Source organism: Scyliorhinus torazame, chromosome 16 (genome assembly GCF_047496885.1).
Source record: "Scyliorhinus torazame isolate Kashiwa2021f chromosome 16, sScyTor2.1, whole genome shotgun sequence".
Lineage (NCBI taxonomy): Eukaryota > Metazoa > Chordata > Chondrichthyes > Carcharhiniformes > Scyliorhinidae > Scyliorhinus > Scyliorhinus torazame.
This window is the reverse complement of record NC_092722.1, coordinates 98,891,137-98,913,767: the sequence shown is the minus strand read 5'-3', so window position 1 is coordinate 98,913,767 and position 22,631 is coordinate 98,891,137. Positions and strand designations below refer to the sequence as shown.

At 44.3% G+C, this 22,631-nt stretch overlaps 1 protein-coding gene across 1 annotated transcript; it reads right to left on the bottom strand.

Moving 5' to 3' along the window:
* Nucleotides 1-551: 551 nt before the first annotated feature.
* On the bottom strand, nt 552-20,808 carry hnrnph3 (heterogeneous nuclear ribonucleoprotein H3 (2H9)). The gene is made up of 13 exons (XM_072478781.1): nt 20,667-20,808; nt 19,877-19,912; nt 19,691-19,792; nt 19,450-19,605; nt 16,285-16,428; nt 15,459-15,597; nt 14,185-14,369; nt 9,996-10,088; nt 8,746-8,861; nt 8,477-8,612; nt 7,240-7,326; nt 7,078-7,164; nt 552-842 (listed from the first exon to the last, which is right to left on the bottom strand). The coding sequence occupies exons 1-13, from the start codon at nt 20,680-20,682 to the stop codon at nt 715-717; spliced, it is 1,425 nt and encodes a 474-aa protein (XP_072334882.1). The 5' UTR covers nt 20,683-20,808; the 3' UTR covers nt 552-714.
* Nucleotides 20,809-22,631: the final 1,823 nt, after the last annotated feature.

Here is a 22,631-nt window from a genome sequence, read left to right as displayed (position 1 = left end):
AACGATCAGTAATGGCTTGATGGTCATTAGACTTTTAATTCCAGATACTTTTAAAAATAGAGTTTAAATTCCACTTCATGCCATGGTGCGATTCGAACCCGGGACCCCAGTGTGTACCCTGGATTACTAATTGAGTGACAATACCACGAGGTCACCATCTCCCCAATGAATGAATGATGGAGCAGGCTCAAAAGGGCTGAATGGCGTCCTCCTGTTCCTATTTTCTCTATGTTTCTAAACTGCAAAACCAATCAGCAATCCCTTTCATATGCAGTATACAGCATTGCTCCCTTTGAAATTTGGCATTCTTGCATTTGTTCTGATGAATGCTAAGTGAAAAGCTTTTCAGCAATATTCCCAAGAAACAAATATTTTTACTTAACATCTCATTTTTATTTAATCAAAAGCTCTTAGGACCCTGTTTTGTAATAAGACTACTGCAATCACAACCAACCATTTCAAAATAGTTTTTTTAAAACTTTTATTACACTTGGAATATTTCAGGAGAATTTCCTTACCACTCAACTAAAAAGGAAAATAGAAGCAAAAATGAAATCTGAAAATTTGAAGGAACATTATCACCAATTTCAAACTATATTATACAGATCCTGTTATAGAAACAGAGGAATATTATTGACTCAGAACTGTCAGTCCTGCAGACATGAAAACAAAAATGTCTAGAAGCAGCCAGTGTCACCATGAGGCTGTGCAGAATTACTGGTACATCCGCCAGGCTCCGCTCCCACCCATGCCCCCCATTCCTCCCAGGTTACTCCCCATTCCCATGCCTCCAGAGTTGCTGTAGTATCCCCCAGCACCGTCGCTGCTTCCGCCGTGGCGACCTAGAATGAAGAATTCAATCGTAAAGCCTACAAATCATTTTAAAACAGCAATTAACGTTGCAAGTCTGCCAACTTATATACAACTGGGGAAGTTGTGAAAAGGGAATTACTTACTTTATGCTGTGAAATATTCTTCAATTAATCATTAGTTCTCATTTTACTCTAGGATACCTGTAAGTATTTTGGTTAAGAATACTACAAGCCTTTTAGCAAAAAATCCAACATCTAAACATGGATCCACATCCCAACAAACTTGATTTTTATTCATTTGTGGTGTATGAGCATCTTTGTTGCCCATCCCTAACTGTTGTTGCAAAGATGGTGGCTTAACGCTGTAGTCCATGGTGTGCAGGTACAGGGCATGCCAGGAGCAGCACCAAGCATACCTAAAAATTAGATGTCAACCTGGTGAAGCTACAACACAGGACTACCTGTGTGCCAAGCAACATAAGCAGCAAGTAAAAGACAAGATCTCAGCAATTCCACAACAAATGGGTCAGATCCAAGCTCTGCTGTCCTGCCACATCCAGCCATGACTGGTGATGGACATTAAGCAACTCGCTGCACGAGGCGGCTCCACGAGTATCCCCCACCTTCAAAGAACAAACAGAACACACAGTGCAGAAGGAGGCCATTCGGCCCATCGAGTTCTCACCGACCCAGTTAAGCCATCACTTCCACCCTATCCCCGTAACGCAATAACCCCATCTAACCTTTTTGGTCACCAAGGGCAATTTATCATGGCCAATCCACCAAGCACGTCTTTGGACTGTGGGAGGAAACCGGACAACCCGGAGGAAACCCACGCAGACACGGGGAGAACGTGCAGACTCAGCGCAGACAGTGACCCAGCGGGGAATCAAAGCTGGGACTCTGGCACTGCAAAGCCAGTGCTATCCACTTGTGCTGCCCAAGAGCACATTTGTGCAAAAGACAAGGCTGAAACATTCGCACTCAGCCAGAAGTGCCGAGTGGATTATCCATCTCTGCCTCTTCCAGTGGTCCTCTACATCCCAGATGTCACTCCTTCAGCCAACTCTAGTCACTCCATGTGATATCAAGAAACAGCTGAAGGCACTTGAGACTGCAATGGCTATAGGTCCCATCAATATCCCAGCAATGGTACTGAGGATTTGTGCTCTAGAACTTGCCACACCCTTAACCAAGTTGTTTCATTACAGCTACAACACTGGCATCTACCTGGCAATTTGCAAACTTGCCCAGGTATGTCCTGCAGACAAACAGAACAAATCTGACCCAGCAAATTACCGCCCATCAATCTATGCTCGATCATCAGTAAGTGATGAAGGGGTTATCAAAAGTACTATCAAGCAGCACAAACTCAGCAATAATCTGCTAATAGACACTCAGTTTAACACTCAGCTCCAAACCTCATTGCAGCTTTGCTTCAATTATGGACAATAAGAGCTGAACTCCAGAGGCGAGATGAGTGACTGCCCTTCATATCAAGACAGCATTTGACAGAGTGTGCCATCAAAGATCCCAAGCAAAATGGGAGTCAATGGGAATTAGGGGGGAAAATCCTCTGCGGCCAATCTGCTCAGTTCCAGGACATCACGGCAGATGATTACCCAAGGTAGTGTCCTCGGCTTAAACATCTTCAACTGTTTAATCAATCGCCTACCTTTCATCATATGGTCAGAAGTGGGGATGCTACATTCTCCCCGTGTTTGCGTGGGTTTCACCCCCCTCAACCCAAAAGATGTGCAGGGTAGGTGGATTGGCCACGCCAAATTGCCCCTTAATTGGAAAAAATGAATTGGGTACTCTAAAATTATTTTTAAAAAGTGGAAGTGCTCGCTGATGACTGCACAATGTTCATTGCTATTCGTGACTCCTCAGACACTGAAGCAATCATGTCCAAATGCAGCAAAATCTGGACAAATTCCAGGCTTGGGTTGACATGGAAAGTTAACATTTACCACACGAGAGAACCTAAATATCACCCCTTGACATTCAATGGCATTACCATCACTGAATTCCCCACTATCAACATACTGGGGGTTACCATTGACCAGAAACTGAACCGGACCAGCCACATAAATACTGTGGCCACAAGAGGTCAGAGGCTAGGTATTCTGCGATGAGTACCTCACCTCCTGACTCCCCAGAGCCTGTCCACCATCTACAAGGCACAAGCCAGGTGTGTGGTAGAATACTCAACCACTTGCCTGGAGAGTGCACCTTCAACAACACTCCCGAGAAGCCTGACACCATCCAGGGCAAAGCACCCTGCTTGATTGGCACCCATCCACAAACATTCAATCCCTCCATCACAAATTAACAGTGGCAGCCAATACTGTCGAAGAAGGGTTGGCAAGTTGTCACAGTGCATTTTGTAGAGGATACACTGATGCAAATGTGAACAGTCAGTGGCTGGATCCATAGAATCCCAACAGTGCAGGAGGCCATTTGGTCCACCGAATCTGCAGCGACCCTCTGAAAGAGCACTCTACCTAGGCTCACTCTCCTGCCCTATCCCCGTTACCCGCACATTGATCAGGACCAATCCACCCAACTTGCACATCTTTGAACTGTGGGAGGAAACGCGAGTACCCAGAGGTAACCCACGCAGACACAGGGAGAACATGGAAACCCCAGAGTCACCCAAGGCTGGAATCGAAGCCAGGTCCCTGGGGCAGCAGTGTCAACCATTGTGCTGTACTGACTGGAGTGTTGTTCATGCTGGTTGAATTGTGACTGGTGTTAAGCTTGAATATTATGGGGCGAGTATTCCACCACAGACTGCAGATGGAGAGTATCACGCCACAGAATTCAAGCATTTTGTAGGTTTTGTAGCCTAGTTCAGTGTCTGGTCAATAATAACCCCCAGGTTATTGACAGTGGGGAATTCAGTGAAGGCAATGCCATGAAATGTCATGGAAAGATTGTTGGATTCTCTCCTGTTGGGAGATGATCACTGCCTAGTAGCACATGTTACTTGCTTGCCATACATCAGCCCAAGTCTACGTGTCCAGATTTTGCTGCACTTGGACACAGACTGCTTCAGTATCTGATGAGTTGCGAATAGTACTGAACAGAATGAACTCATCAGGCAGCATCCCCACTTTTGTCATTTTGTTGATTGGCCTACAATAGCCACAACCTTCTTTCGAGCTAGGCATTAAAGCATTCCAACCCTGATGCCCATTCACTGCAATTCTGTTAAGACTCCTTCATCCCATTCACCTCCACCCACCATTCTTGGGTATGCCCTTTCGCACCAGCGATGGCACAGTGGTATACATGGGGGGGGGGGGGGGGGGGGGGGGGGGGGGAGTGAGTTGCCCTGGGATACGGTATTGAGTGAGGGCCTTCAATACCCATTATCAAGAGCAGCTCAGTAGCATTATTACAGAGTATTGAATGAAATAGCTGCTGAACTGGGTCTGCAGCAGATGGAGGGAAACAAGGCGGAAAAGCCTGCACCAATCTACCCGTCACAGAATAAGCTTTCCCGAACAGAATTGATAAGAGTGGCCACTGCATAGTTGGCTGTTGACATGAAGTCCCATCAAGTTGTGTGGCACTACCACAATGTCAAATGGGATATATTCAGAGCAGATCTAGCAGCTTGATGAAGGATGTCCATTCATGGGGTGCTGTGGCCGATCATCAGCAACAGGATTGGATTCACCCACATCTGTAACCTCATTGCCCATCATAAACTCTGTCCCCTTTGCATGGCAAGTGCAGGAAAGCACGCCAGAAGCAACACCTAAAAATAATAGTCCTACCTGGTGAAGCTACAAGGACAGGACAGCACCACATACGTCAAACAGCAGAGGCAGCATGACAAACAGAGCAATTCAAAGCTCTGCAGTCCTGCCACATCCGGCTGTGAATGGTGCTGGACAATTAAACAACTAACCAGAGAAGGCGCCACATTATCCCATCCTCAGTGATCAGGGAGCCCAACAGATCAGCACAAGAGACAAAGCTGAAGCATCTGCAACCAAAAGTGCAGTGTTTTTAAAATTTCATTCATGGGGTGTGGGCATTTATTGTCCATCTCCAATTGCCCTCGAGAAGTGGTGGTGAGCTGCCTTCTTGAACTGTTGCAGTCCATCCACAGTATTGAGGCAGCATTTGTCTGAAGTGTGGAACAATGGAGCCTGAGCAAAAATTGAAGTCACTGGGAATCAGGACAACTCTCCACTGGTTTGAGTCATATCCAGCTCAAAGATGGTTATGGATTTTAGTTTGGAGGCTAATTATCTCATCCCCAGGACATCACTGCAGAAGTTCCTCAGGACACCATCCAAGGCTCAACCACCTTCAGCTGCTTCAATGACCTTCCCCCTTCATAAGGTTAGAAATTGGGAATGCTACTGATTTCAGCACCATTCACGACTCAAATACTGAAGCAGTCCATATCCATATGCGGAAATATCTGGACAACATTCACGCCTTAAATAGCAAGCAACCATTGATGCCATACAAGGGCTAGTCAGTGGCAATCTCCAACAAGTTAAAAATCGAACCACCTCCCCATGATATTCAACAGAATCCCCCATCACCAATATCCTGCAAGTTACCATTAACCAGAAACTGAACTGGACTAGCCAAGTAAATTCTGTGGCTACAAGAGCAGGTCAGAGGCTAGAATTTCTGTAGCAACTAACTCACCTCCTGACTTCCCACCACCAGGCACAAGTCAAGAGTTCAATGGAATATTCCCCATTCGCCTGGATGAGTGAAACTCCAATAGTAAACAAGATGCTGGACAACACCCAGAACAAAGCATCCCATATAATCAGCACTCTCTCCACCACTGATACACATTAGCAGCAGTGTGTACCATCTACAAGATGCAATGCAGCAACTCGCCAAGGCTCCTTCAACAGCACATTTCAAACCCACAATCTCTGCCACCTAGGACAAGGACAGCAGATTCATGGGAACACCACCACCTGCAAGTTCCCCTCAAAGTCACACATCATCCTGACTTTGAAACATATCACCGTTCCATCACTTGCCGTGGGTCAAAATTCTGGGACTCCTTCCCTGACAGCACTTAAGTATACCCGCACCACACGTACTGCATCGGTTCACGTGGTGGCTTGCCACCAACTTCTCAAGTACAATTAAGGGTGAGCAACAAGTGCTGGTCTTGCTCTCGGCAGTCACATTCACCTCTAGACTTCAGCTCTTTTGTCCATGTTTGGACCAAGGCTGCAATAAGGTCTGGAGTGGAGTGATCCTGGAGGAACCCAAACTGAGCATTAATGAGCAGATTATTGGTTTGTAACTTGACAACAATGTCAACAACCCCTTCCATCACTTTGGATTGAGAGGTTGATGTGGTGGTAATTAGCCAGATTGGATTTGTCCTGTTTTTTGTGGACAGGACATGAGCAATTTTATACAATGCCAGGTAGATGCTAGTATTTTGTGTACTGAAACAGCCTGGCTAGCTCCAGAGCACCAGTATATAGTACTATTGCCAGGATGTAGCAAACAACCAGAGACATTGCAATATCCTCTGCTTTAAGCAGTTTGAGTAACATTGTGGAGTGAATCAAATCAAATTGGTTGAAGACTGGCACCTGTAACACTCAGGATCTCAGGAGAAGGCAGAGATGGGTCATCCGCTTGACACTTCTGGCTAAAGTTGTTGCAAATGCTTCAGCCACATCTTTTGCATGGACATATTGAGCTGCCCCCATCATTGTGCATGGCAGTGTTTGTGGAGCTTCTTTCTCCAGTTAACTGTTCATTACCATTCACAACTAGAGCTAGATCGAATCAGCTGGCTGTGGAATTGCTTTGATCTGTTCATGCACACCACAAACCAGGAACACAATGGATAATCTTAACAGCAGGGGCTCTTACACTGTAGACTGCCCATTGGGGCTCGAGTACCAAGGCAGCTGTGCTTACGGTCAAGTGGAGATTTTCTTTTCACCAAAGTTTGTCAATGGGGCAGTTTTGCATAGTTTGGCTGCTCAGTTCAGCTTGTTAATTGGGAACTCCCCTGGAAGTGCAGTGGTGAATGGTGGGCCAGTCCTGAGATTGGCATTGAGGCTACATTTCACACGTGCACATGGTAACTTACTCAATCTACAAAACCCCCTTTCAAACACCCCCTCCCTCACTCTGAGGTCACACTGTCAATCATAAATATCGTGAAGTGTAAGAGTATCCATTGTAACTTAATTCAGCTCAAATATCATGCCTTCAAGTTGAAATAACAGACTGCAACTTTCCTTACCATAAGAGCCCATATTGCTCTGGCCCCCGTAACCAGCATAACTGGACATCCCATGGTTCCCCGAGCTCCCGTAACCACCCTGGCTCCCTGCAGGAGACAAGAAGTCTTTAGATACATGTACAGATTAAAAACATTGCAGAGCGAGCTTGAAATTCAACTCACCCATTGCATGGCCTCCATAGTTACTGCCATAGCCGCCAGATCCTCCTCCCGCAGTGGAGTTCAAGAACAGCTCAATGTATCGATGTTCTGAAACAAGATCAACAACTTACACAAATGCTTTAAATCAAGAAGTAGCTCTCCACATTTTTGCAGTAAAACATCCAGCAAACTACCTAAACCACATAGCATTTACCCATGCACTATAACTGGGAACATTTGCTGGCATTTAAAATACCCACTAGACTTGGTATGCTTGTAGATGGAGGTATGGTGGCACAGGGTGTGTGACTGGACTATAATGCAGATTTCAAATTACATCAGGGGCTGGTTTAGCACACTGGGCTAAATAGCTGGCTTGTAATGCAGAACAAGGCAGCAGCGTGGGTTCAATTCCCGTACCGGACTCCCCGAACAGGCGCCGGAATGTGGCGACTAGGGGCTTTTCACAATAACTTAATTGAAGGCTACTTGTGATAAGTGATTATTATTACATCACTACAATTTGAAAATTTAAATTCAATTGAATAAAAATCTCATATCAGTGAGTAAGAACTCAATGCAGTTGCTCTACATTAAAGCCAATCTGATTTACTGATGTCTTTCACTGTGGAGTTTGCACATTCTCCCTGTGTCTATGTGGGTCTCACCCTCACAAACCCAAAGATGTGCAGGGTAGGTGGATTGGCCACGTTAAATTGCCCCTTAATTGGAGAAACAAAAAAGAATAGTGTACTTTAAAAAAAAATTTATTATTTTTTTTAATTAATTTCATTTACAATTACGAGACTGATCATTGGTTGGGACTTGATTAATTTCCAAAAGTGTATGGCACTGTCCAGGGGATTGAAGGTGAGAAACTTCTCTGTTCAATCAGATGTAATGGAACTGTGCATTTCAACTCCTGGCAACCTCCAACTATCCTGCTGAATGGACACAATCATCACCCTCCAGGACAAATTACAAATTTCTCTGCTTCAACGGCTGCTATTGCCCTACAGTGTTAATCATTATTCACGAAATAGTTCACAGAGGGTATGAGCAGCTGAGCTTACCAAGCACTTGTTCATTTATACACACTGGATCCCAGGTAGCAGATTTGATTTTGATCCAACAGAGACGTTCCCCCCACTGGGACATCACAGACTGGTGATAGAATTTGGGAACCTGTGTCCACACACACATCTACACAAAACACCTAGGGGAGCCCAGGTGACAAGAGTTAATGTTACAAACTCACGCATATGAGCCTTATCCTTAGACATAGCAGCGACTGCATCCTCATGCGTTGCAAATTCGACATCAGCCTCCCCCGTAGCTCGACTATCACTTCCATACTCCAGGTGGATACGCAGAGGATTCAGAGGGGAAAAGAACTACAGGATCAACAAGATGGCAAAATTAAATAGCAGAACTTAACTTTTATGCATTAAGTAATTTTGATGCATGCAATGGCTGAAACTAGCCTTGCGGCTTATGAATAGTTGTGATTTATCACTGAGAACCTACATGGGCGACATCATCCTCCCTTGCCCGGAATGGCAGGCCCCGCATGTGCACAAAGTGTCCACTCATGTAGCCTGAGCTGGCATCTCCAGCCCCTCCGTATCCATGGTTACTCATACCTTTCAATAAAACAACACATTTAATGTCATGAAGTATCCCAAGCCTTCACATGAGCATTATAAAACAAATTATGCTGAGTCACCCGATGAGATGTCACATGGCCAAACCTTGGTCAAAGAGGCGAAAGGAGGAATGGTGTCTAAGTGTTAGTGCCAATGTGCGGTGAGAAGCTCACCTCGGGATCAAACATGACACCCAAGGTTACAATGACTGGTTTAATCTCAGTATTTTGGCAATGGAACTTGTAGCAGGGACTTGAAAGAAGGGTGTTTATATTCCCAATATTTAATTTTGGAATTAATTTTGGTTCATCATGTATTAAATGTCAGATAGTCTGATAATTTAACAACAGTAGAGGAGTGAATACGAGTGGTGAGGTAGAGCCGAGTGTTGCCAATATACATGCTAAAGCTAAAGGTGAATAAACCAGTTATTCCCCCATATCCTTTCACATCTGCGTTCTTTGGCTTTATGAGAGTGGAGAAAAGGGCCATGCCTAAGGGCATAGCAGGGTGAGAGCAATGGTTTTATTGGGGGCTAAGGTTTCAACGCTGGAGATGAAGGAACGGTTGTACAAGCCGACAGTGTCTAGATGGTTGGGACTTTGAAAGTACAGTGAGCGTTTTGGGCACGTTATTCCAGGAGATAGTGCTGACGTGTGGAAGGGAAATGCGAGTGGAGGGCAATACAAGAAAGTGATCCGAAATGGCCTCATGAGAGAAGCAAGACCACATGAGATGGCAGAGTCAAGGAGGCTGTGAATTTGGGTTGACGAATATGGAACCAAAGGTTTATGGAGAAGAGGAAAGTGAACTCAAGAAGAGGTGAAAAAATGCATGATGAATTGACTTGGAGGTTGAAATCACCAAAGATGAGAAATTGTTCAGTCCAGAGGCTGAGAGAGAGACACTTAAGATCGTTCAGGTAGAAACACAGCAAAAATTGGAAGTCAAATTTGAAAATGCAATACGGACTCTACCACTCTTCCCATTATTATATGCCAATACCACCATCTGATAAGCGAACAGATTCCATTTACTGTGCCAACCATTTCCCTACCCACGTCCCTCCACAACCAATCAAATCCCCCCCCCCCCCCAAGAAAACACAGATAGAACAAAGATTAAATGTACCTCTGCTTCCTCTCATTGCCCCAGGTCCATCGTAATCATCACTGCCATAGCCATAGTTGTCATATCCATTGTAATCGTCATACCCACCATACCCTGCACAAACACATGAACAATGTTGTGGGTGAAATGATTACTCTGATCTAGAAAACATTCCTAATTGCTAACTATAATCTTTAATTGCAAAGCAGGAAAAAATGAAGTGGGAAATTTGGTGTTTTTCCTTGTTTTTACAAAACACATTGAATTGTTACGTGGAATTGGCTGCCTGAAGGGAATTTGAAGTATCCGTTCAAAAAGGAACAAGTAAATGCTTGAAAAAAGTTGCAGATTATTCAAACCAGTGACACAGGTACGACGGGCCAAATGGCCACTTTCCTGCTCCATCATCCAATGTTCAGTAAGTTAGACATACGACAGTTCTACCATGATCCCAACATCACAACAGTCTCAACCCTGTGTCCACCATCATAGAAAAAGAAACACCATGTACGAAGTAATTTTAACAAATCTTTACTGCTTCCAATTTCCGTTAAAAAAAACTGCTCAAATCACTCATGTTTAAAAAAAGACCTGAAAATATTGTCTCAAGAAGATACCAAACCTTGTTTTGAAATCATTTGGATGAGGGAGCAAACACCTATATTGATACCTAAAGACATGTTTAGAAACTGTGCTCAGAGCATTGAGATGGACTCTGGGAGATTTCTAACTCAACCTGTCCTGAAGAACAAAAGGAACAGCAGAAGGCCAGAAGGGCTTCTTGATCAGGCTTCAGGAACTCTTGAGTAAAAGACTAACAAGACACCAAAACTGAGTCTGGCCATAAAATCAATTTTTTTGCTCTTTTAATGATAAATCTTTTTTGAATGCTGGGCTGAGAGAAAGAAAAGTTAATTGGTAATCATCACTCCACGTTACAATATTTCTACCATAGCCAAAAGGATTTAGAATTTGTTTTGATGGCTTGTTTTTATATTGTCAGAAATCACACATTTAGACCATACATGACAGAGGGAGAGATCTATGCAACTGAATGTGCATCTGCCTGTCCATTTGTTCCCCAATTTCGACACCCGTCCACCTCGGTCCATTTGCTGCTTTCTATTTTGATCCAGGGAATGCTATACTCGTATGACAGCCAACATAAGTGTACTTTACCCGAATGCTCGTAGTATTCGGAATAAGGTAAATGAATTGATGGCGCAAATCATCGTGAATGACTATGATTTAGTGGCCATTACTGAAACATGGTTAAAGGATGGTCACGACTGGGAGTTAAATATCCGAGGGTATCAAATTTTTCGGAAGGACAGAGTGGATGGTAAGGGAGGTGGTGTAGCTCTGTTATCTAAGGATGACATCCGGGCAATGGTAAGGGATGTCATCAGTGCTATGGAGGATACGGTTGAATCCATTTGTGTGGAAATCAGGAATAGTAAGGCGAAAAAGTCACTGATAGGACTAATCTATAGGCCACCAAATAGTAACATTATGGTGGGGCAGGCAATAAACAAAGAAATAACAGATGCATGTAGAAATGGTACAGCAGTTATCATGGGGGATTTTAATCTACATGTTGATTGGTTTAACCAGGTCGGTCAAGGCAGCCTTGAGGAGGAGTTTATAGAATGTATCCGCGATAGTTTCCTAGAACAGTATGTAATGGAACCTACGAGGGAACAAGCGGTCCCAGATCTGGTCCTGTGTAACGAGACAGGATTGATTCAGGATCTCATAGTTAGGGATCCTCTCGGAAGGAGCGATCACAATATGGTGGAATTTAAAATACAGATGGAGGGTGAGAAGGTAAAATCAAGCACTAGTGTTTTGTGCTCAAACAAAGGAGATTACAATGGGATGAGAGAAGAACTAGCTAAGGTAGACAGCGAGCAAAGACTTTATAGTGAAACAGTGGAGAACCTTCCAAGTGATTTTTCACAGTGCTCAGCAAAGGTTCATACCAACAAAAAGGAAGGACGGTAAAAAGAGGGAAAATCGACTGTGGATATCTAAGGAAATAAGGGTGAGTATCAAATTGAAGGAAAAAACATACAAAGTAGCAAAGATCAGTGGGAGACTAGAGGACTGGGAAATCTTTAGGGGGCAACAGAAAGCTACTAAAAAAGCTATAAAGAGTAAGATAGATTCTGAGAGTAAACTTGCTCAGAATATAAAAACAGATAGTAAAAGTTTCTACAAATACATAAAACAAAAAAAGAGTGGCTAAGGTAAATATTGGTCCTTTAGAGGATGAGAAGGGAGATTTAATAATGGGAGATGAGGAAATGGCTGAGGAACTGAACAGGTTTTTTGAGTCGGTCTTCACAGTGGAAGACACAAATAACATGCCAATGACTGATGGAAATGAGGCTATGACAGGTGAGGACCTTGAGAGGATAATTATCACCAAGGAGGTAGTGATGGGCAAGCTAATGGGGCTAAAGGTAGACAAGTCTCCTGGACCTGATGGAATGCATCCCAGAGTGCTAAAAGAGAAGGCTAGGGAAATTGCAAATGCACTAGTGATAATTTACCAAAATTCTCTAGACTCTGGGGTGGTCCCGGCGGATTGGAAATTAGCAAACGTGACACCACTGTTTAAAAAAAAGGAGGTAGGCAGAAAGCGGGTAATTATAGGCCAGTGAGCTTAACTTCGGTAGTAGGGAAGATGCTGGAATCTATCATCAAGGAAGAAATAGCGAGGCATCTGGATGGAAATTGTCCCATTGGGCAGATGCAGCATGGGTTCATAAAGGGCAGGTCGTGCCCAACTAATTTAGTGGAATTTTGTGAGGACATTAACAGTGCGGTAGATAACGGGGAGCCAATGGATGTGGTATATCTGGATTTCCAGAAAGCCTTTGACAAGGTGCCACACAAAAGGTTGTTGCATAAGATAAAGATGCATGGCATTAAGGGGAAAGTAGTAGCATGGATAGAGGATTGGTTAATTAATAGAAAGCAAAGAGTGGGGATTAATGGGTGTTTCTCTGGTTGGCAATCAGTAGCTAGTGGTATCCCTCAGGGATCAGTGTTGGGCCCACAACTGTTCACAATTTACAAAGATGATTTGGAGTTGGGGACCAAGGGCAATGTGTCCAAGTTTGCAGACGACACTAAGATAAGTGGTAAAGCAAAAAGTGCAGAGGATACTGGAAGTCTGCAGAGGGATTTGGATAGGCTAAGTGAATGGGCTAGGGTCTGGCAGATGGAATACAATGTTGACAAATGTGAGGTTATCCATTTTGGTAGGAACAACAGCAAAAGGAATTATTTAAATTATAAAATATTAAAACATGCTGCTGTGCAGAGAGACCTGGGTGTGCTAGTGCATGAGTCGCAAAAAGATGGTTTACAGATGATTAAGGCGGCAAATGGAATTTTGTCCTTCATTGCTAGAGGGATGGAGTTTAAGACTAGGGAGGTTATGCTGCAATTGTATAAGGTGTTAGTGAGGTCACACCTGGAGTATTGTGTTCAGTTTTGGTCTCCTTACCTGAGAAAGGACGTACTGGCGCTGGAGGGTATGCAGAGGAAATTCACTAGGTTAATCCCAGAGCTGAAGGGGTTGGATTACGAGGAGAGGTTGAGTAGACTGGGAATGTACTCGTTGGAATTTAGAAGGATGAGGGGGGATCTTATAGAAACATAAGATTATGAAGGGAATAGATAGGATAGATGCGGGCAGGTCGTTTCCACTGGCGGGTGAAAGCAGAACTAGGGGACATAGCCTCAAAATAAGGGGAAGTAGATTTAGGACTGAGTTTAGGAGGAACCTCTTCACCCAAAGGGTTGTGAATCTATGGAATTCCTTGCCCAGTAAAGCAGTAGAGGCTCCTTCATTAAATGTTTGTAAGATAAAGATAGATAGTTTTTGAAGAATAAAGGGATTAAGGGTTTATGGTGTTCGGGCCGGAAAGTGGAGCTGAGTCCACAAAAGATCAGCCATGATCTCATTCAATGGTGGAGCAGGCTCGAGGGGCCAGATTGCCTACTCCTAGTTCTTATGTTCTATTATGACAGGAAGTGCACATCTAGGCAGGAACATTCAATCAGTTTTATGTAGCACAAAATCAACTTAAGAGCTCCATTCAGCACGTGGAGCCATAAATGCAGATATATATATATATATACACACACACACATTTTAAATGCATTGAAAAAGAAATTCCGTTTAACGAAAACTCACCACCACCATATCCTCCGCCTCCACGTCGCATTCGGTCATATGATCCTCGCTGGGGACCAGTGCCATAGTAACCACCTCGCCCCATTGGCCGGTCATATGGGCCCGGTCTCTGCCCCATTAACCTCTTTGGTGGATCATAGTATGCTCTGACCTCACCTTTGCCGCTTTTAAAGATCTCAATATATCTAAATCATAATGAGCACAGATTAACATTCAGGAGAAACACTATTGCGAAAGATATTCTAGATAGCAATTAATAAACGGAATGTAAAATATTTAAATACATGCTTCTGTTTACTTAACAATCTACTAGCAATTTCTAGTGCACACTGACACTACACAAATTTAACATTAATTCCTACACAACAAATTATTTTAACTTAAATGATTTTTCAATGGAGCAAGCATTTTAAAGTTGAGCAATTACTATTTTTGATATATTAATGTTTGAACCATTTTGTTAAGCAAGTAATTTCCTCAAAGCTTGGAGATCAAAAGGTGGTCTGGATTTGAATGCATGGAAGTATGATTAATCATAACATAATCACGATAGGTGTAGTTACAATAAATTACTGTGAATCATCTTGGCATTCACTGATCTGCAGTTTGAAAAAAAAGGGATAGGAGAGCTCCAGATGACATCTGGGTCCTAAAACTGGCAGCTCCAGAAGGGGACATGACGCACCAGGCAAATTAAACCAAGGCTTATAAGGAAGCGGAGGGGGTGGCAAGGACAACTGACAGTGTGGAGATGTAAGAAAAAGTAACACGAGTGAGCAAGCACTGTGCTGCCAATAATGGCAAGGTATGTATGGGGAAAATGAAACATTACTGCCAGTGCACCAAATCAAAAAAAGGCTCAAGCACCTCAGCCATACACAGCACTCCAAATCTGACACGTACTGGGATACAAGATCACACAAGCCATCCAGAATTTGAGGCAGCTGTGAGACCTTTCAAACAAAAACAGGCAAAATATTTGTAAACCATTTTGCTGGATTTTTTTTGTATATTTCAATTTTTCTGAATTTATTCATCACATATTCCACTACTTTAATTGGCACAATCAAAATCAAGCTACATCTGTAGCTTTTACCAGGGAATCTCAGAATTATAAAACAGCTCTATAAAGACCATCTTATATTTGTGTACGAACATTGTTCTGAACTGAGTGCAAAGATCAGTGTGTAGTCCCAGCCTCAGTGTCATAAACCAGCACCCAGCGTTTAAACTTGACTTTAAGATGAATAACCAACCCGTCCGTCCATCCCCACCTGTGCCCTATTCTTTCCTTGTGTTTCCCCAGTGCTTTTTCTGCTATTTCCTTTGAAGCAAACTGCACGAAGGCCTCCCCTGTGCTTCTCCCCTGGTAGTCCATCGGCAAAGTTATCCCATTTGGCACGATTTCCAACCCTTTAACCCAAGGACAAAATAACCCCGTCAAGGGGAACAATATTAAATGATGCACAATTCCCAACAATATCTACAAATATATAAAAAATTAAAAACCCAGTTACCAACAGATAAAAATGCAAAATACTTATAGAACTATATATAAAATTTCAAGACAGTTAAAAACATCTTTATGTTAGAGATCCAACTTTCATATTGATTTATAAAAGTGTTGAGCTTCAAAGTAATTTGTTAAACAATGCATTTTAGCTTCAAAACTCGTTCCAATTACAACGCATGAAAACCGAACTGCTCTGGTGTATGGCAGTACTTGATGGAAACAAACTCCATTCTTTTTTTCAACTCAACTACATCAGATAATTAAAAATGACATTCCAGTCACAGTGCAGATACTCTGTTGTTCGTGAAGTTACAGTTCAGTACCACATGTCATAAACATAAAAATGTATATTGCAGTATCTTGTTTGCTTTAGACAACACTTTTGTCTTAACATAAATCCAGTAAAAGTACAAGTTTCAGTTCTCAGTTATGCTGTCATTTAAGGCTTTAAACTTCCACTACAAATACCACAATTCATAAGCTGTTAAACATTTCAGATAACTGGACTCTTTAAAAAGTTTTATACCATTTACCCATTATAAATAAGATCTAATACACAATATTAACAGCTGAGTGAGTGAAAATACCTGTGAAAAACTGAACAATTTCCTCCTTGCTGCAGCCAAACGGAAGCCCACGTAGTCGCACTGTGCCATCATTGGATGTGTCCGGTTGGCTGGTACTGTTATGTTTTAGAACCCAATCCATCTCACTACCATTAGATTTGAAGACTAAGGGAAAAATAGTACACATTTGTATACAAGACACACAAACCGTTCAAACCTCAGAACTTCCTAGCAATTCAACACGGCCCAGGTGAGCTACATCCCGACAGAATGAAATTTTTAAAAACTGTAATATCAAAATTGTCACCCCATAAAAAGGTTTTGAATGATGTCCTACTGTTTGCAATGCCAGGTGTGTCATTTGATAGATTACAGCCTCGCTATCCCTAGATAGTTTGCATCGAAGGACAACCACCACCAAGGCAATCTTGAAAGAAACGCTACCATATTGCAGGGATCAATTTCCTTTTGTAGCTATTTCCTCGAGTTTCCATCCATCACAGTTATAGTCTCAGGAAGCGAAACGGGAGGCCTAGCCCGAGTTCCTCTGTAAATCTAATTGGCTGGGCCAATATTTACTGCCCACCCCTAATTGCCCTTGAGGGGGGCGGTAATGAGTTCCCTTCTTGAACTGCTGCAATCCATGAGGTGTAGGTACACCCACAGTGCTGTCAGGAAGGGAGTCCCTGGACTTTGACCCAGTGACAATGAAGGAACGACGATATACTTTCAAGTCAGGATGGTGAGTGACTTGAAGAGGAAATTCCCAGTGGTGTCACCAGATATCTGCTGCCTGTCCTACTGGATGTGGCAACCTTGGTGAGTTCCTGCAGTGCACCTTGTATATGGTACACATAGCTGCCACTGTTCAACAGTGGTGGTGAATGCTTGTGGAAGAAGTGCTGAGCAAGCCTGCTGCTTTATCCTGGATGATGTTGAGCTTTGAAGCTGCACTCACCCATGCAAGTGGTGAGTATTCCATTATTCTCCAGATTTGTCTCTTTTAGATGGTGGACAGGTTTTGGGTGAGCCAGGTGAGTTACTCGCCACAGGATTCTGAACCTCTGGCCTGCTCTTGTAGCCATGGTATTTATGTGGCTAGTCTAGTTCAGTTTTGAGTTACTCGCCACAGGATTCCGAACCTCTGGCCTGCTCTTGTAGCCACGGTACTAATGTGGCTAGTCTAGTTCAGTTTCTGGTCAATGGTAAGCCCCCCCCGCCCCAACAGTGAAAGATTCAGCGATGATAATGCCATGGAAAGTCAAAGGGTAATGGTTAGATTTTCTCTTGTTGGAGATGGGCATTACCTGGCACTTGTGGCGCTTTGCTATTTGCCACTTGTCAGGTCAAGACTGGATATTGTCCTGATCTTGCTGCATTTGGACATGGACTGCTTCAGTCACTGAGGAGTCACGAATGGTGCTGAGCATTGCGCAGTCATCAGCGAACATCCCCCTTCTGACATGATGATGGAAGGGAGGTCATTGACAAAGCAGTAGATGGTTGGACCTAGGACACTACCCTGCAGCGATGCCCTGGAACCAAGATGATTGACCTCCAGCCATTACAACCATCTTCCTTTGAGCCAGGTGACTCCAACCAGGAAACTTTCCCCCCCACCCCCATCAAGTCCATTTTTACTAGGGTTCCTTGATGCCACAAAAATCAGAGACTCCAATAATAAAGCATCCAAATCTTTTCCAAGGGAAAGATAATCAGAATCAACTACATTCCTGTAAGACCCATTTACCAGCTGTACAAAACCCACTTTGATTTGTTACCAGGTGTAACAAATTACCAGGTCAACATGAGGAAAAGGGCTAGCGCAGTGGTTAGCACTGCTGCCTCATAGAATTTACAGTGCAGAAGGAGGCCATTCGGCCCATCGAGTCTGCACCGGCTCTTGGAAATAGCACCCTACCCAAGGTCAACACCACCACCCTATCCCCATAACCCACCCAACACTAAGGGCAATTTTGGACACGAAGGGCAATTTATCATGGCCAATCCACCTAACCTGCACATCTTTGGACTGTGGGAGGAAACCGGAGCACCCGGAGGAAACCCACGCACACACGGGGAGGATGTGTAGACTCCGCACAGACAGTGACCCAAGCCGGAATCAACCTGGGACCCTGGAGCTGTGAAGCAATTGTGCTATCCACAAGGCTACCGTGCTGCCCCGCCTCATGGCGCTGAGGACCCCAGTTCAATCCCATCCCCGGGTCACTGTCTGTGGTAAATTTGCACATTCTCCCTGTGTCTGCGTGGGTCTCAGCCCCCACAATCCAAAGATGTGCAGGGTAGGTGGATTGGTCACACTAAATTTGATTTTTCTTTAAGATGTTTCAGGAATGAAATTGGGGTGACTTCTAAACAAAAAGGATGCTCTTGTTTCTTATCAAAGCTCAGTCCAACCCTCTACAGGCCATCTGATTGTCCGTTCAGCCTCCCAGCCCCACTCCATATTTACATAAAAACTGTTCAACTGTAACACGTTCCAGTTCTGATGAATGGTCACCAACCAGAAATGCTGAATGTTTCTCTCCACAGATGCTGCCCACCAATTGAATACGTCCAACATTCTCTGTATTTTCAACAGCATCACAGTTGTAATCAGTTACCGCAGTATTCACTCAGAATGAAATCTGCAATCTAACTGGTACATGGCCCAGCCTAGCCTGGAGTGACTAAGCTAGAAAGTTTTACGGTTTGTTATTTTGCAGTGACTAGCCTGCAAGCTTTCAGTCTCATCCCCAAAACAGGATCTGCACCACATTCCCAATTCAGATACAACTCACATATACAGTGCTCTTCAACGAAGCAAGTCTTGAGGTGCTCCATTTGGTTGTTGAACTCAAGTAGAGAAGGAGGGGATAAAATGATTACATAGCCAAAGAGATGCGCTTTAAAAACTAGAGAAGCAGCAGAAAAATCCAGAAGACAGGGTTAAAGACTAAGAAGAGAGTTCAAGAGTCCACATACTGCATTTAGTTAGGGGTGGACTTTGTGCCCCTCATATCTTCGCTATCACAGTATGTCAGCAACAAAAAAGGCAGTTGACTAGAATATACAGATTCTAGCACCAGTGCCACATTGTCTTGGTTGAACTGTGCTATCAGCAAGTTTGACCTTGCCGCCAAGCTACCTGGGTCACTACTCAATATAGAACTGACAGTTACTGACCTTCGATATACCTGTGGCCCATATACTTCCGATCTTTCGCCAAAGCCTTTTTGAAGTCTTCAGCGTTACCCAGATGCACATAAGCTTCGCCGCTTGGGCGACCGTCTTTGGAGGTGGTGAATTGCACCCCACTCACACCATTTAGGATATCACACTCTACACAACACAAAGAAAATAACTGCATAAACATCTACTACTCACAGTAGCAAGCAAAATTAATCTCAACTATGAGATCAACTACCTGAGAAGAACCTGGTCACTTCATCTGGTGTACACGACCATGGAAGGCCACGCACTCGGACAACATAGTCCTCTTCCTTTGTGGGAACCTCGGGCTCTTTCTCTGTAATCACAAACACTAAATAGTAGCTGGCTATGGGTTGCGGCCAAAACTACTCAGATTTTCATAAAATAAATCAACACTGACCTTCTTCAACTTCTGGCTCCAAATTGGTAAAGATTTCTGTGAAACAAACATGTCTGATTTAGTTTTTGTCCTCAGTGGAATTATATTAATTAACAAATCACTTGGGATTCAGTCCCTGCACATTTGGTTTCAACCCCTCACCAGTTCTTTACAGGATCAGCAGTCTCAGGGTGCACTTTGGCCTATTTTATGTCAACGGTGTAATTGCTGTTCCTGCACATAAAACAGACCCCGACCACTCCACATATTCCTGTTCAGAGCTCTGTCCCAGTATCCAAATGATAAAAACATGGCTGATCTGAAAGCTCAAACAGAAATACCCCTTTTTGGACTCTGCTGTGCCTCACTCCAAGGCTGCAGGCCAAAGGGTTTCGAGCACATAACACAAAGCTAACCGTTAATACCGAGGGAGCGCCGCGCTGTCGCAGGGTCAGTACTGAGGGAGGGCCTCACTATCAGAATGACCAGCAATATAAATTTCGAGGATGGTGCAAAAGCGGGCTCTTCGTCAGCCAATATTCATTCCTTTAAACCCCATCAGTGAGTGGGAATAGCCCACTCTGTGCCGTTTCATTCTCGGACGGCCCAAATCCGGGACACGGAATCGGGCGACACCAGGTCGGGAGTGGGACAGGAATTAGCGTCAAATAGCAGCTCACAGAGGCCTCGCCCCGGCGGAGGACTGGCCATCAAACCCGCACCCTCATGACACATCCCGGCGCCCGGCAAGGCCCCGGGACAAGAGGGTAGTATTGGGTCCGAGCTCTGCAAGTATCTCGTTACTGATTACCGTCTTCCTGCGCCATCGTGTCGTACCGGTCAGACCCTCAGCGTTCACAAAGCGGGCAGATGGCGGCGACGGCCTCACTCCAACAACCGCACCCAGCAACACTGCACAAAATGGCGCCGGCACTAGCCGGCTTGGTCGCAAGTCTCGCGGAGCGACTGCCGTCACCCCGCCCACCGAGCAGCGTGGCCCCCGCCTCCTCGCCGGCCATTGGTTCTGAGCCTGCCACTCACCCGCGGACCTGCCAGGCCATTTGCTCGAAGCCTGCCAATCACTACGAGCCCCATCCCCCACTTGAAAGCCCCTGGCGATGGGTAGAGAATTTTCTGGAAATAGTCTGTAGGATTAGTACCACCTGTGGAGAAGGAAAAATGAGTTAAGAATCTTCCACCAACACTGCAAAACTTTAGAGATATAACAGGTTTTAAACAAACATAGAACAGAGGGAGAAGAATGCAATGTAGGTGATTGAGAGGGAGGAATGGAGCAGACATTCAGTGACAAAAGGGATGATAGTGAAAGGCGAGTCCAGCATTTTGCTGATGGCTAACCTGAGGATATTTGGCCTGTCATTTCCAATTTTCCCTCTTCCTCCTTTCTGGAATAGTGGTGTTACTTTTGCTAACTTTGCCATGCTATAAATGGTAAAAGAAGGATTAGGGAATGAATTGATGAGACTTGCAAGGGCTATAGTCATAGGGGATTCAATTGTAAGGGGAGTAGATAGGCGGTTCTGTGGTCAAAAACGAGACTCCCGAATGGTACGTTGCCTCCCAGTTGCACAGGTCAGGGATGTCTCAGACCGGCTGCAGAACATTCTGAAGGGGGAGGGTGAACAGCCAGTTGTCGTGGCACCAATGATATAGGTAAAAAACTGGATGAGGTCCTCCAAGTAGAATTTGGGAGTTAAGAGCCAAGTTTAAAAAGTCGGACCTCAGAGGTAGTAATCTCAGGATTGCTACCAGTGCCACGTGGTAGAGTAGAAATGAAAGAATAGGCAGGATGAATGCGTGGCTTGAGAGATGGTGCAGGAGGGAGAGGTTCCGATTTTTGGGACATTGGGTCCGGTTCTGGGGGAGGTGGGACTACTACAAATTGGACGGTCTACACCAGGGCCGGACTGGAAACAATGTCCTTGGGGGTGCTTTTGCTAACGCTGTTGGGGAGGGTTTAAACTAATGTGGCAGGGGGGTGGGAACCAAATGAGGAGGTTAGTGGGCAGTAAGGAGGTAGTAACTAAAGCCTGTAAGGAACTAGATCATGAAGTCAGCGTGACTAAGGGGAAGAGTAGGCAGGGAGCAGATGATGAACGCAAAGGGACTGGTGGTCTGAGGTGCATTTGTTTTAATACAAGAAGTGTAGTAGGTAAGGCAGATGAACTTAGGGCTTGGATTAGTACCTGGGAGTATGATATTGCTATTACTGAGACTTGGTTGAGGGAAGGGCATGATTGGCAACTAAATATCCCAGGATATCGATGCTTCAGGCAGGATAGAGAGGGAGGTAAAAGGGGTGGAGGAGTTGCATTGCTGGTTAGAGAGGATATCACAGCTGTGCTGAAGGAGGGCACTATGGAGGACTCGAGCAGTGAGGCGATATGGGCAGAGCTCAGAAATAGGAAGGGTGCGGTAACAATGTTGGAGCTGTACTACATACCTCCCAACAGTGAGCGTGAGATAAAGGTACAAATATGTAAACAGATTATGGAAAGATGTAGGAGCAACAGGGTGGTGGTGGTGATAGGAGATTTTAATTTTCCCAACATTGACTGGGATACACTTAGTGTCAGAGGTCTAGATGGAGCAGAATTTGTAAGGAGCATCCAGGAGTGTTTTCTAGAGCAGTATGTAAATAGTCGAACTCGGGAAGGGGCCATACTGGACCTGGTGTTGGGGAATGAGCCTGGCCACGTGGTTGAAGTTTCAGTCGGGGATTACTTTGGGAATAGTGATCACAATTCCATAAGTT